Source organism: Labrus mixtus, chromosome 12 (assembly GCF_963584025.1).
Source record: "Labrus mixtus chromosome 12, fLabMix1.1, whole genome shotgun sequence".
NCBI classification, from domain to species: domain Eukaryota; kingdom Metazoa; phylum Chordata; class Actinopteri; order Labriformes; family Labridae; genus Labrus; species Labrus mixtus.
The window spans coordinates 7869119-7881401 of NC_083623.1; the positions used below are offsets into that span (position 1 = coordinate 7869119).

Sequence of the window (12283 nt, forward strand, 5' to 3'; positions counted from 1 at the left end):
GTGATTTAACAGCAGTACTGGATCCAACACTGGATATTTGCGGGTAATTACTTTGAGTGATGGGCCATTTTCTGAAGCAGTGGAGGAAATTCAGAGGTCACTCAGTTTACACGATCAATCCAAAGCAAATAATCCCCCTCAGTTTATGTGTTACAATCAAATATTAGACAATCTCAAATTTCCGATGGTCCATTAAAGCTTATTATGTGAAATGAAGGTAATTGCCGAAAGTGTTACAGAGAGCGGTCAAAGCTCTCAACGCACTGCACTGCTCTCTTCATCCTGTCCCCCCTGAGTTATACAGGAAATAATCACAGTAGATGTATAATGATTGGGTCTAATGTAGCTATGTAAATCAGATGAACTGATCGATTGCAGGATTCAAGAGAATGCATTCACAGTGGGGATTAAAGGGATTGGATTTAGATGAACGTTGACATCAAAATCAGCCCGTTTGGATGTTCCACAGACCGATCCAAATGTGTGTTTGAATGTTTTATCCCCTCATCTGTATTCATCCGTCAGCTCCCTCCACACTGATCATTCCTCCGTCATTTCCCTGTATTTGAATCTTTTCTTATTCCTTTTGATTCCTGACCTCCCTCTGGATCAGATAGATTTACACACTGCCTCTCTCTCTCTCTTCATCTTCTCCCATCTCTCCCAGTAAGGAGCCCAGTCAGCAGCGGGTGAAGAAGTGGGGATTCTCTCTGGACGAGGCTTTGAAGGACCCGGCAGGACAGGATCTCTTCCTCAAGTTCCTCGAGTCAGAGTTCAGCTCAGAAAACTTGCGGTGAGCACGGAACACATTGAAGCGTTGGTTAATTTAACACTCGGGGTTTGGCTTTGAATGAATAAATAAAAGAGGGATGGCTGAAGGAAAGGTTTCTTGTGCATCACAGAAATAATGCAACTTGCTGACATATGGTTAAAAGTGAAGAGCGGCAATTTCTGTGCGTTTCTGACAACGTGAGGAGTGTCAGTTATTCAGAAAGCTTTCACTGCTCTGGAAATAGAAAGCACAAATTGCTCTCTGGCATGCCAATTGTTCAAACCCACCATTTCAGCCCACTTGCACTCCGTAAACATGGGAAGAAACAAATCACGAGAGAAAGATTCTCCATTTGAAGATCGGCACTGAGAACACAACACAAAAAAAGTCACCTCTGACAGAAATCCAGCATAGATACAAAACAGGAAGAAAAAAAGCATCCGACTGAGCTGCATCATTATAATTGAATATAATTACTTATATGTACAACTGTTACTTGATCCTGAGAAATATTTAACCCCAAAGAACATCATTGTGGGCTACATGGTGGAAAAAGCAGCATTAGACAAAAGTAGTTTACATGTTCACAGCGGATAAAATTCAACTTTTTTTTAAAAGAAACGTAGTTTAAACAACTAATAAATATAGTTTTTGTTGGTTTTGTCGCTATCAGGTAACTATCGCTACATTGGGGTGGTCTAGTTGTAAACAAAAACTATGGTTGAAGCTCATAAGCAACATTTATGAGTAAATATATCATACACTTCAGAAAACGACAAGTCTAGGCACATGTAGCTCTTAGGGCGTTTTAAGAGGGGAGAGAGAGAGTGGAGAAAGGAGCCACAGGTCATATGAACCTGGGCCGCCCGCCTAGAGAACCACAGCCTCCGTACATGGGACTCTCACACTCACCACTAGGCTACTGATCCCCAAGAGTTCCAATCTCAATTACGCTTTTGTCTTCCTACGATCATGAAAACGAGATCATCGAGATTAAACGATCAATGTGCTGACTGTTGCGCTCGTTTTGACTAAAACTTTTGTCATGTGTGGTGAATGTTTCAAAGAGTACATCACCATAACGATAAGTACAGTTATTTTATTTGTATGTATCTATTTATTTATCTCATATATTACATGTATTGCTTGTTCTTCAAAGTGTTCAGAATTCTAAAGTGTAACAAGTGTTTGGAGTTTGATAAATGCTCCAGATGTTGTAAAATCAATGAGTAATGTAATGTTTAATAATCGTGATCTCATTATCCATCAAATAATTTGTGGTCATGATTTTACCAAAGTAGCTGCAGTCATAAGATTAAATTAAACAATAAACTAAGTCAAATTTAGTAAAACTGCTCTGGACTTTGTCTCAGATTTGACCTGTAGTCATCCGTCCATATATCCTTCAGTAAGAGTTTTTTTTTCTTTGTACAGCTGAAAATCATTCCCTCCATGTGAGATACAATCCCAACACAACACATGGACTATACGCTCCCACACAATGATTCACATCCGGGCCCCCAGCGTCCAAAGACAAGACACAGCTAGCCAACAGTAACATTACAGTTAATCACTCATATGATTTATATGAATGAACCAGCACGTCTGTTGTGTTGCTATTAAATGAGGCTGTTTATTTCACAGAATTACTTATTGATTCACAGAACAAGTATTGAATTCATCCTTCATTTGGACACACAGATGAATGCACTGTATCAGGTTTGGACCGTAACGCAGCAGAGCAGCATTAAGTAGACGTGTTTGTGAAAGAGCGCGAGGAAGAGTGAGCGTCTCCCAAAGCTAAAGAGGAGCAGAGTAAGGAATCATAGAGTGTGGGAATAAACTGTGAGAGGAAGCATGGAGGTTGTTGATACCTCTGAGCTACAGAGAGCGATAACACACACACACACACACACACACACACACACACAGTATGAGAGCCAGAGAGAGAGAGCACACATCCTTATCTTCACTCACCTCTGGGACGACTGTACTCTCACCCGTCTCTCTCTGCTGCTTCCTCTTGTTTCCCTTTTTGGACCTTTAATTGCGTTTGCTTTTATGAGGGAGCTTTGGGGGGAGAGAGTGAGAATAAGATAGATAAACAGTGAGAGAGAGAAGAAGGCCCCAGAGGTGTTCCTCTGTATTGCTGAAGCAGATCAATATAGATACAAACTATAATTGAAGGCAGTCAGCCTGTGGCTCTCTGCTGCCTCTGGTGGTGGTTAGCACAGATCATGACCTCCTTCACTGCACATCTACTATCTTATATTAAGTTATTATTTACTGCCAAAGGCCACAGTGGATAATCTTTAAAAAATGTATGTGGTATTGGTATTTATTTGTATCTCTTATATTTTTTTACTGCTGCATGTTGTTTCAGATGGCTTGCTGTAAGCCATGTAACATCTTATGTATGTTTTTAAACACAGACTTATCTGCCTTTTTGCCTTTAGGAAATCCTAGAAACACAATAGTTTCTTGGTCCCTGCAGACTTAACTGTGTGTTATTCTGCTAAAAAATAAGCATCCAAGTACTTCCAATACAATCTTACTTTAATTTCATGTGCATCCAAATCCACTTACGATAATATAAAGTCAATTATTTGGGTTTGTCAAAGGATTTATATGTTTTTAAGACACTGTCAATGATTATTATTGGAGCATAAGCTTTTCTGCACACACATACCAAAACACTTCACACCCCCTCTGGGTTTTGTAAAGAACAGAACTTCTCCTATACCTTAGTCTCAGAGTTGTATTTACTCACCCAAAAAAAAAATATATTATTGATTTTTGTTTCCTGAGAGAAACGTAACTATCTGGATAAATACCTGAGACAAATTCATTCTGTGCGTGTAAATTGTAAAACATGACGTTCATGTTGTTTTGACAATCCTAGCGTTAAGATTTATTGTGTTTGTGTTCCAGGTTCTGGTTGGCGGTGCAGGACCTGAAGAGGATGCCTCAGCAGGACGTGGCTCAGAGGGCGCAGGACATTTGGACAGAGTTCCTGGCAGAGGGAGCACCCAGCTCCATCAACCTGGACTCCCACAGCTACGAACGCACGAGCCAGAACCTGAAAGACCCCGGACGATACAGCTATGAGGACGCACAGGTGAGAACATGAGAGTTTATTGTAGTGGGGCTTTGGTGCAATTTGTTTTAGGCACAGACCTCAGTAAACAGTTATTCAAGGAAAGAGTGACTAAACCCATGTCGACCCTCATGAACTCCCTCATCCATATACATAAAGATAAGATGTACAATATCTACAGCTGACTCAAGTGAATAGATTCAATTCAAAAGATAATCCATGTACTTAAAATGCAATGCAGGGACTCTCTTGACAATACACAACCTGTCAGCTAAAGGTTAAACTGTCAGACTAAAGTGAAATTCAATAACACTCATAAATAAATAACACTCCTACTGCCTTTTAATATACAGCTTACACGGGCTCTAGAGTGAACCTCTGCACACCAAATACCAGCCTATCACATTATAGTGTTACACTTATTTAAAATGTGTGAGAGAGAAGGCGGACAAGATCAGTTCAAAGAGGAAAAGAAAGTGAGATACAACCATCTGACCTCACTCCAATGACAATCAGTTTCGTCCTTGGTGGGATAATGAGTAATGAGTAGTTGGCTATCTACCCACTTTACTGTCCTCACCTCATATCCATCCATCCACCTGTCCATCCATACTCATCCCTGAGGGCGGTGCTGCAGGTGGATGGAGTATATATTCAAGCTTACAGTGAGTAAAAAGGCAGCGACAGGCAAAGTGTTGGCGAAACATCTGGTAGGGAATGTTCTGTGAAGTTTTCAGATAAGAGGGGAAATAAGAAATCCAAGATGAGCCCGGGCAATCTACTTGAGTTACTCGTGCAATCTGCATACAAATACAAAAAATGTTTTAGCTAACAGTCTGTTTTTGTTACCATGAAACTGCACTGTACAATTAACGTAATCTAACTTCTCTGTGTAACCAAACTTGTGTGTAGTCAGGGAAAGAACGGAAGATCACAAACCAAAAGTAGCTTCCTCTATGTAACATACTTTTTACACTGAGGTTTCTCAAAGAACTTTTAATAATGCACACATTTATACAAGAAAAGAGAGTCATTTTTAGAATTAAAAAATTAACACTTTTTCCAAACCAAACCCTGAGGGACAGACGATGTAAGGGCCAAAGAGAAGTTTTCTTTTGGTTTGATAGAGTGGTGTTTATTATACCTTTAATCTAATTGGCTGCTAGCCGTAGTACATACTTGCCTTACAGGCTTTAAGTGGCATCAAAATGATCTTCTAACTCTCAAAACTAACATACATCCTCCCCAAAATGTGAAACTTTCCCATTTCTAGTTAATTTGTCGTTTTCAGCTTTTTTTTTTTCACGCACATTTTTCCCAGTGAACTTCATATCAGTCTAAGATCAGTGTTCAGGAAAGAGTTTGTACAACAAAGCTAATCACCCTCAGCTTCTCTCACCCTGCAGGTATTTATTCATAACTCTACAGGTCATCAGAAACGTCATCCCACCCTGTTTTCTGCCCCATCTGTCTCTCTTACACGCTTCACCAATATCAACTAATGGGTTTATAAGGTGGAGGTCCCCCCCCCCCCCCCCCCAGGGAGATAGATAAGGCTGCTGGTAAGAAGCGTGGAGGGTTGGATGGTGTCTGTCAGATATTCTCTGTTGCAGCCAACCTTAAAAAAGGAGCAGTGAGAAGAAGAGATTGCTCCTGTCAGTGCTATAAACATCTTCCTCCCTCAGAGACTGCCATGCTTAGTTTACCCTGACTGAAGTTTTGTACATCATTAGCACAGAACCATATTTAAATAGAGATAAATGACTCTCCTCCTCCTTCCGGCATCAACATTTAGACCCATGAGGCTGCTCTTTTTCTTCCTTTTTTTTTTTTTTCAGGACCACATCTACAAGCTGATGAAAAGTGACAGCTACGCTCGCTTCCTGCGCTCCAACATCTACCAGGACCTGCTGATGGCCAGGAAGAAAGTAAGTGTGTGTCTTTGTTTGTGATCAACCCTCAACAGATGTGTTCATATTTTATAGATATGTATTTATATTGTATAAAATAAAGGTGGGGTTGCACTTATATGTTACAAGAACAGCAAAAATGGAGCACACTCGACAGTGAACACAGTTTCAGGTGCTCGACTGCAACAAGACTAAAAGGAGACAGAAAGTCAGCACACTGTATGTCCTTTAAGTTTCCTTTATCTAGGTAAGAGCACATGCTGATGAAGGCCTAGTGCTGAACTGCGTCCGTTGTTGTTTTGCTGCTTTTACCCAGATAAAGGAAACTTGAAGGACATTCAGTGTGCTGACTTTTCTGTCTCTTTTTTGCGCTTACACGTTGACAGTGAAGAAACAAAAGTGTATTAGTTATTAGATTTTTTAAAAATCACTTACTTTAACTCAGATGAAATAGGAGCAATGGACTTCATACAGGAACAGGAAGTGGACATGGTCAATATGATGTCACTCATTGGTTGGTGGACTACAGATTTGAAGCTTCAAGATTTAGTATTTTGTCCTTTGCCATCTTTGGTTTTTCCAATTAGAAGTGACCATATGGGGCAACAGGGTGGATATGCATGCTTTGTCTCCATCCCGATGACTACCTGTGTCTGCTAACCTGTCAACCACAGGTAGCCAAGTACCCAAGAAACCCTGTTTGATCAAAGATTTTAATCTAAGTGGGACCATCATTACATGCAAATGAACATCATGAAGACTGCAGTAGTAAAACTTGAAGTTACGACCTCAGAGGAAGGGTTGTTTTCTACTCTGGTTTCATACATCAGACTTCATTTTGCACACAGTGCAGTCGCCCTCTGCTGGCCATTAGGTAGAATGTAGAGTAAAGGCTGTGGCAGGAAAATGCATAACCAATCAAAGGTGAGTGTTGTGCACAGCAATTATGCATAAAATTAAACTGTTCTGGTTGTATCATGGTTGTAATCAGTAACATGACGTGAGCTTTAATGTGCACAGTTTGCGTGACAGATGCATCAGCTTTGAACACTGACATGTTGAACTTCTTCCCCCGTTATACTATCTTCACTTCTGTCTTTGACTCTCCAGCCTGAGACGGAGCAGGGCAGACGCACCTCCCTGGAGAAGTTCACTCGCAGTGTGGTGAGTGTCCCCGTTTCTCGGCTTTTAACTCTGAAACGGCATTCATTAAAGTATAAGGAGGTTTTGGTGCACATCACTACTGTTTCATATCCCAGCAGAGACGAAGACACATTACAGCATCTCTACTTTTACCGAGCAAAACTGGAGCGACGTAGGAGAAACTGTAACCACAACTTGGTCTTTTTGTCTTTTTGCTTCGTTATAATCATTAAAGCTACAAGATCAAATTGTTCTTGCAAAGGTTTAATTCTAGCCATCGCTTGTGCTGGGTAATTTAAACATTTTATTGAGATCCAAGCATTCATATGTATTGCTGTTTGCACTTTGTCTCATTCCCCGAGGACACACTTCCTTTTTGCTTATTGAACCCCCTAAAAATAGTGTAGTGATTAGTTTATCAAGGGGAACAAGCTGTTTATTGCTGTAGTTAATCTCTCCAGCTTATTGATCATGAATAGCTTGGAGGAGTATTGAACAGGAGGGCTTTACAATGTTTAATAGATGTAAAATAAGGAGATCAAGGTTTCTGTGTGACCATGAATCAAAACAAATGTTTAGTTAGTCTCACTGGACTTGACTAGACTGGGGTCCACAATTGCACTTTACTTGTTGCATCAATGTTCTGTTTATTGAATTAAAGACAGTCATATATCAATGATGCTGACTTCACTTTTATAGCACTGGTAAAACATTGTTTTCCTCTGGCAGGCTGTCCCAGAGTCACCTTTAGTCTGTGGAATTGACAAAGGTGTCTTAAAGTGTGTCTCCTAAACAGTTGAAAGGCTGGTAATATAACCTCTCCATGCCTTAAAATAAATCAACTAAAAAACAAAAAAAAAATTATATTTGAAAATATAGGTGTGCTTAAGACAGGGAAGATTTGCTCTCTACATTAAGTGCATGGTAAAAGTCTCGCCGTAGCATTGTAGACAAGTTAGAGACATGTGGAAGACTTTTGTCTGAGTCGAGTGAACAGGGACTTTAAACTGGATCAAATTAAAGCAGAATTCAAATCAATAAGAAGAACGTGGAGTTACAATCCCGGGGGGTTTTCTGCACTGCAGTTGACTTGCATGGATATTGTTCTTGGCGATACCTAACCCTAACCCAGTTATAAAGTCCGAGAGAGCCAGAGAGGGTGCTAGAGACATTTCTGGCAGATGGCACCACGTTAATGTGTACTAACTACCTGTCACCGCTTTGATAGATTTGTTTGCTCGGACAAATCATTCTTCTCCTTTATGTTCCCTCTAACACTGATCATTCACAATCCTCAACAGAGGTTCAATATGAAGATACATTGTTTGCAAAACTGTTTGTGACTGCGTTAATCAATCCCCAATGAGTGAAACAAAAAGATGCTCTAATGCGTACACAGATCTGCATAAATGAAGAGCAATTTGTAGAGGTGTACAGACTTTTTGGTGAGCATTTGTTAATCATTGTATGGATCTGTGAATGTGTATATATTGCATTCTTTGGATCTATTTATGCATTTATAGATGGATACTTTATGGATCTCTTGGGAAATTCTCTCTGCTTCCTCTCAGGGAAAGTCACTGACGGGCAAAAGGCTGACGGGGCTCATGCAGTCGTCCTGACAAGGCCTGGATCCAGAGTAGGAGGAACCATACCCAGAAGAGCTGCTCCCCCCCCCTCCCCCCCCCCCGGGAGCAGAAGAAAAGTGACCCTGGGGTGTTTGGGTGTGGCTGTGGGAGGCACGTAATAGGACTGTTGGGATTGGGCCGCCACCACGTTTGAAAATCAACCTCAGATCAGTTTGAGAGGTCGGACATCATGCAATAAGTCACCACATCTGACACCAGGACAAAGCTGTCACCGTGTAGAGGGACAAACTATGTAAACGCCTGTAACATGCCGGCCTTTGTTTTTCTCTGTTTTGTTTTTCTCTACTATCTCCACTCACGTTATTCTGGTAGCTGAAGAGGCTACCGCTTTACCTTCTGTGATATAAACATGGAATGCTTGAATGCTGTCAAAATGAGACTTAGATTATCGCTGTAGCTATAGCCGTTTTATCTCACCGCACCCGCCTGGACGAGGAGGGTTCACAGTAAACATCTGCACTTTTCATTTTTCCGAACTTGAATCTTCACACTGATGGCGGTCAGACTTCCTGCTTTAACGGTGGAACAGGTGGACTAGTACAACGACTTTTTAGGAAAAGAGCTTTTTTTTTTTTTCGATCAATCTGTTTATGTTGGAAGACGCAAGATGAACAACCTCTGTGTGTCCTGAAGTGGTTTGAGTAGTTACAATGTGTGTTTACATTTCATGCAACTATTCAAGTGTTTAGCTGGTTGAAAACAAAACTAAAAGAATACTGATGCCTCTATATAAACTACAAAAGCAAAGAGACCACCTTATTCTTCATGCCTCTAGCTGCTGCAACCAGGTACAGTAGGTGTCCTATAAGGCGATAAAACAGCAACCCTCAACCCTCCCCCCAAAAAAACAAAACAAAAACGCTGTTACATTTCCTACGACAAAGACTCATGGGGAATTGTTTGTTTTTATATTCATCACAGGCTCATTAAAACTGCAGATGACAACTTTAACATGTTCTGATACTGTGGGCCGTTCTTTAAATATGCAGAACAGGAACAGATCCATTTTTAAACTTCTTGTAGCAACATCTGTTTGTAGAGTGTTTTTTTTTTTTTCTCCCGCTAAAGCACCGTCAGCAAAAACATCTTCAGAAATATTGAAGAATAACTGGTTGCAGCACGGACAAAATCTGTACTTTGCTTTCCATTAACTATTAGACATATAATCTAATTTCCTCGATTAACACTGCCAATGTAATGATTTGTATCTACTGCATGGACAGACAGAGGTGTGGTCTTGTCGTCGTACACAGGTAAGGACAGGTTGATCATTTTACAAGGTTTGTGACTTCAAACGAGAGTCGGTCTGTTGTTAGGCTTTATTCTATTCTTCAAAACATTCCACGTCAGGCGGCCCCCCTGGGCTGCTCTCGGACCATTCTTCACCTTATGTAAAGAGGAACACAATAATAAAAGAGGAATGCACAACAAAGAGAGGGGGGGTGGGGGACTTTGCCCATCATTTCATGTTTATTCATTCATTCCTCCTCTGGGGGATTTTTGATTCTAGATAATGGAACCAAACACAGGCTCCATCTAACAGGTATGTCTTTGCTTTTATAGTCACATATCGCCCTCTGGTGGATCTGTAATGTAAGTGCTGGTAAATGTTAAAGGATGCAGTGTAGGAGAGAAATGTTGAATGAAGTCAGGATGGTGACAAACCATTAATTATCAAATGAACTGTGATAGTACCTGTAGGCATTAGCAACTTAAATATGTAGTAATAGGTCATACAAGAATAAAGCTAATAGTCATTCACACTTATTTTCGTTTGACATCAATAGGTCGATGCCCTGTCTCTGTTGAAGAGTCTGTGAAGTGTAAGAGCACCACCTGGTGGAGAGTCAGTAAAAAGCAACCCAAAGGTTCTTAAAGGGTTCTTTATCTGAATTATTGAATAATCCGTTTGACTTCTTAAAGCGAACGTGTTCATTTGAAGAAGTATCTGAATGTAACTAACTGAATTGTCAGGATCTCTTTTTATCCTGCCGATGAAACTTGAAGTCCTGATTGGTCCCCAAGATTAGAAAATTGAAACAGTTTGTTTAATCATCATTCTCTATTTTTAAAATAAGGACAGGACAATCGGTGTGATGCTATCAGGAATATATTTCAGAAACAGCGGCTTATGTTTTGTAAGACACACCATGCACTAAACACCGGCATCCTGCAGAAACCCCGTCCTGATCAGTCAGGTACTCAACCCAAAACTATCTGAACATTTCTGCCACTAGCATATTTTTTTTAATATTACCACTTCAGCAAGCATATCAAAATTACAACTATGAACAGACGTAGATTTACTGTTTTCAGCTTTGTACAAGGAGTGTAACATTGTTCTCTGCTTGTATAAAAACACCACTGCATGGTTTTTGTTCAGGGGGTTTAAATGAAGTCTAGCTTCATCAGTTGAGTGATAAAACAATAACTATAGATATAGTTATTTAACCTGTTCTACTGAAAACAAAACCGATGTTATGTTCATTAAATATATGTTTAACTCTTATTAGCATTAATACTGTTAACACCTGTGACCAAAGCACGTCGTAATACTCAAATCTTCACTCGTGTAAACTCAGTACAACTTCAGAATGAAATAGTTTGAAACACTGTGAGGCCTCGATTTGTTGCCGTATACATTTATTGACCAGAGACGTACATTGTTCATGAAATCAGGGTCTTAAATTATAACGGTGAAGTAAGTGCCAACATGTTTTTTGAGAGTATTGATTCCAAAGCTGCACCGGGCTACTCTTTATTTAAAACAACCCCAAACAGGAGCAGGACACAGAAGCTTCCAATCTTTTATCACTGTTGGGATATTTTCATTTTATCACAGGTAGGAGGAGCATGCTATTTGGTTTTAATCTGTGAATCCAGCACAAAGAAACTGGTTATTGTTATTAAAACACACTCCCAGTGCAGCTTCAAAGATCAGATGTGTTCCTATGTAGCTAATTGGAGGAGCACTACATTATGGCAACAGCACAGTGGAAACTCTTTGGTACGGGTTAGGCAGCTACAGCCGGACAGGACAGAGGCTGCACTCCTTTAATCTCTAGAGCCTTGTTGAACTGAACATCCAAAGTCTTGGAGCCTTTAGTGATCTTCAGGTTCTTCATACAACCTTTGAAGGAAGTGCTGGTAGAGAGAGCTGCCTGACGAACTCCACCTAAGAGAAAGAAAACATCCACATACAAGAGTTAGAGTTGATGTAAATATGTACATGAAAGTATTTTTTAAGGATCTGTGCACGGCGACATACCAGGATATCCTCCGACGTAGATGGGGTCGTTGGTGTCACACGTGTTGGAGCGTGCGTTTGGACTCTCTGCTTGGCTCGTCGCCCCGTCGACCACCAGCTCCGCCCTGTGGCGAAGCTTCTTAGCCGTGACCGAGTGCCACTGGCCGTCGCAGAAGCCCTCCCCTTCAGGCGTGTGCTCGGCCGTGAATCGACCGTCTCCGTTGTCGACATGGAAGAGAAGCTGGAGGGAGGTGAAGGAATGTGAAAACAATCATTTAAAAATAAATAAATGGTGAACTAAATCTCTGTTTACTTTGTTTTCCTCTGCCATACTGCAGTGAGCTAGACTAAATGAAATGTTTGGCATTTAAGAAAGTATGAGTTTATTTTCCTTGCAAAGAGGTCAAGACAGTACTAGTAATACAGAAAGGAAAGAGGTATAGCCTGGTTCTTTCCAACCTAATT

At 40.6% G+C, this 12283-nt stretch overlaps 2 protein-coding genes across 10 annotated transcripts in view; one reads left to right on the forward strand and one right to left on the reverse strand.

The window, feature by feature from the left end:
• rgs6 (regulator of G protein signaling 6) overlaps nucleotides 1–8611 on the forward strand; it is an 89351-nt gene extending 80740 nt beyond the window's left edge. For both annotated transcript variants that reach the window (XM_061051763.1, XM_061051764.1), the window contains exons 14-18: nucleotides 668–793; nucleotides 3704–3890; nucleotides 5708–5797; nucleotides 6890–6943; nucleotides 8494–8611. In XM_061051763.1, coding sequence (XP_060907746.1) covers nucleotides 668–793; nucleotides 3704–3890; nucleotides 5708–5797; nucleotides 6890–6943; nucleotides 8494–8544 — 508 coding nt within the window. In that variant the 3' untranslated portion in view covers nucleotides 8545–8611. The remainder of the gene's footprint in view (nucleotides 1–667; nucleotides 794–3703; nucleotides 3891–5707; nucleotides 5798–6889; nucleotides 6944–8493) is intronic.
• Nucleotides 8612–10663: 2052 nt separating this feature from the next.
• lama2 (laminin, alpha 2) overlaps nucleotides 10664–12283 on the reverse strand; it is a 209785-nt gene continuing 208165 nt past the window's right edge. For all 8 annotated transcript variants that reach the window (XM_061051767.1, XM_061051769.1, XM_061051773.1 and 5 more), the window contains 2 exons: nucleotides 11840–12059; nucleotides 10664–11746 (listed from right to left, as the gene is read on the reverse strand). In XM_061051767.1, the coding sequence (XP_060907750.1) occupies nucleotides 11586–11746; nucleotides 11840–12059 (381 nt within the window). In that variant the 3' untranslated portion in view covers nucleotides 10664–11585. The remainder of the gene's footprint in view (nucleotides 11747–11839; nucleotides 12060–12283) is intronic.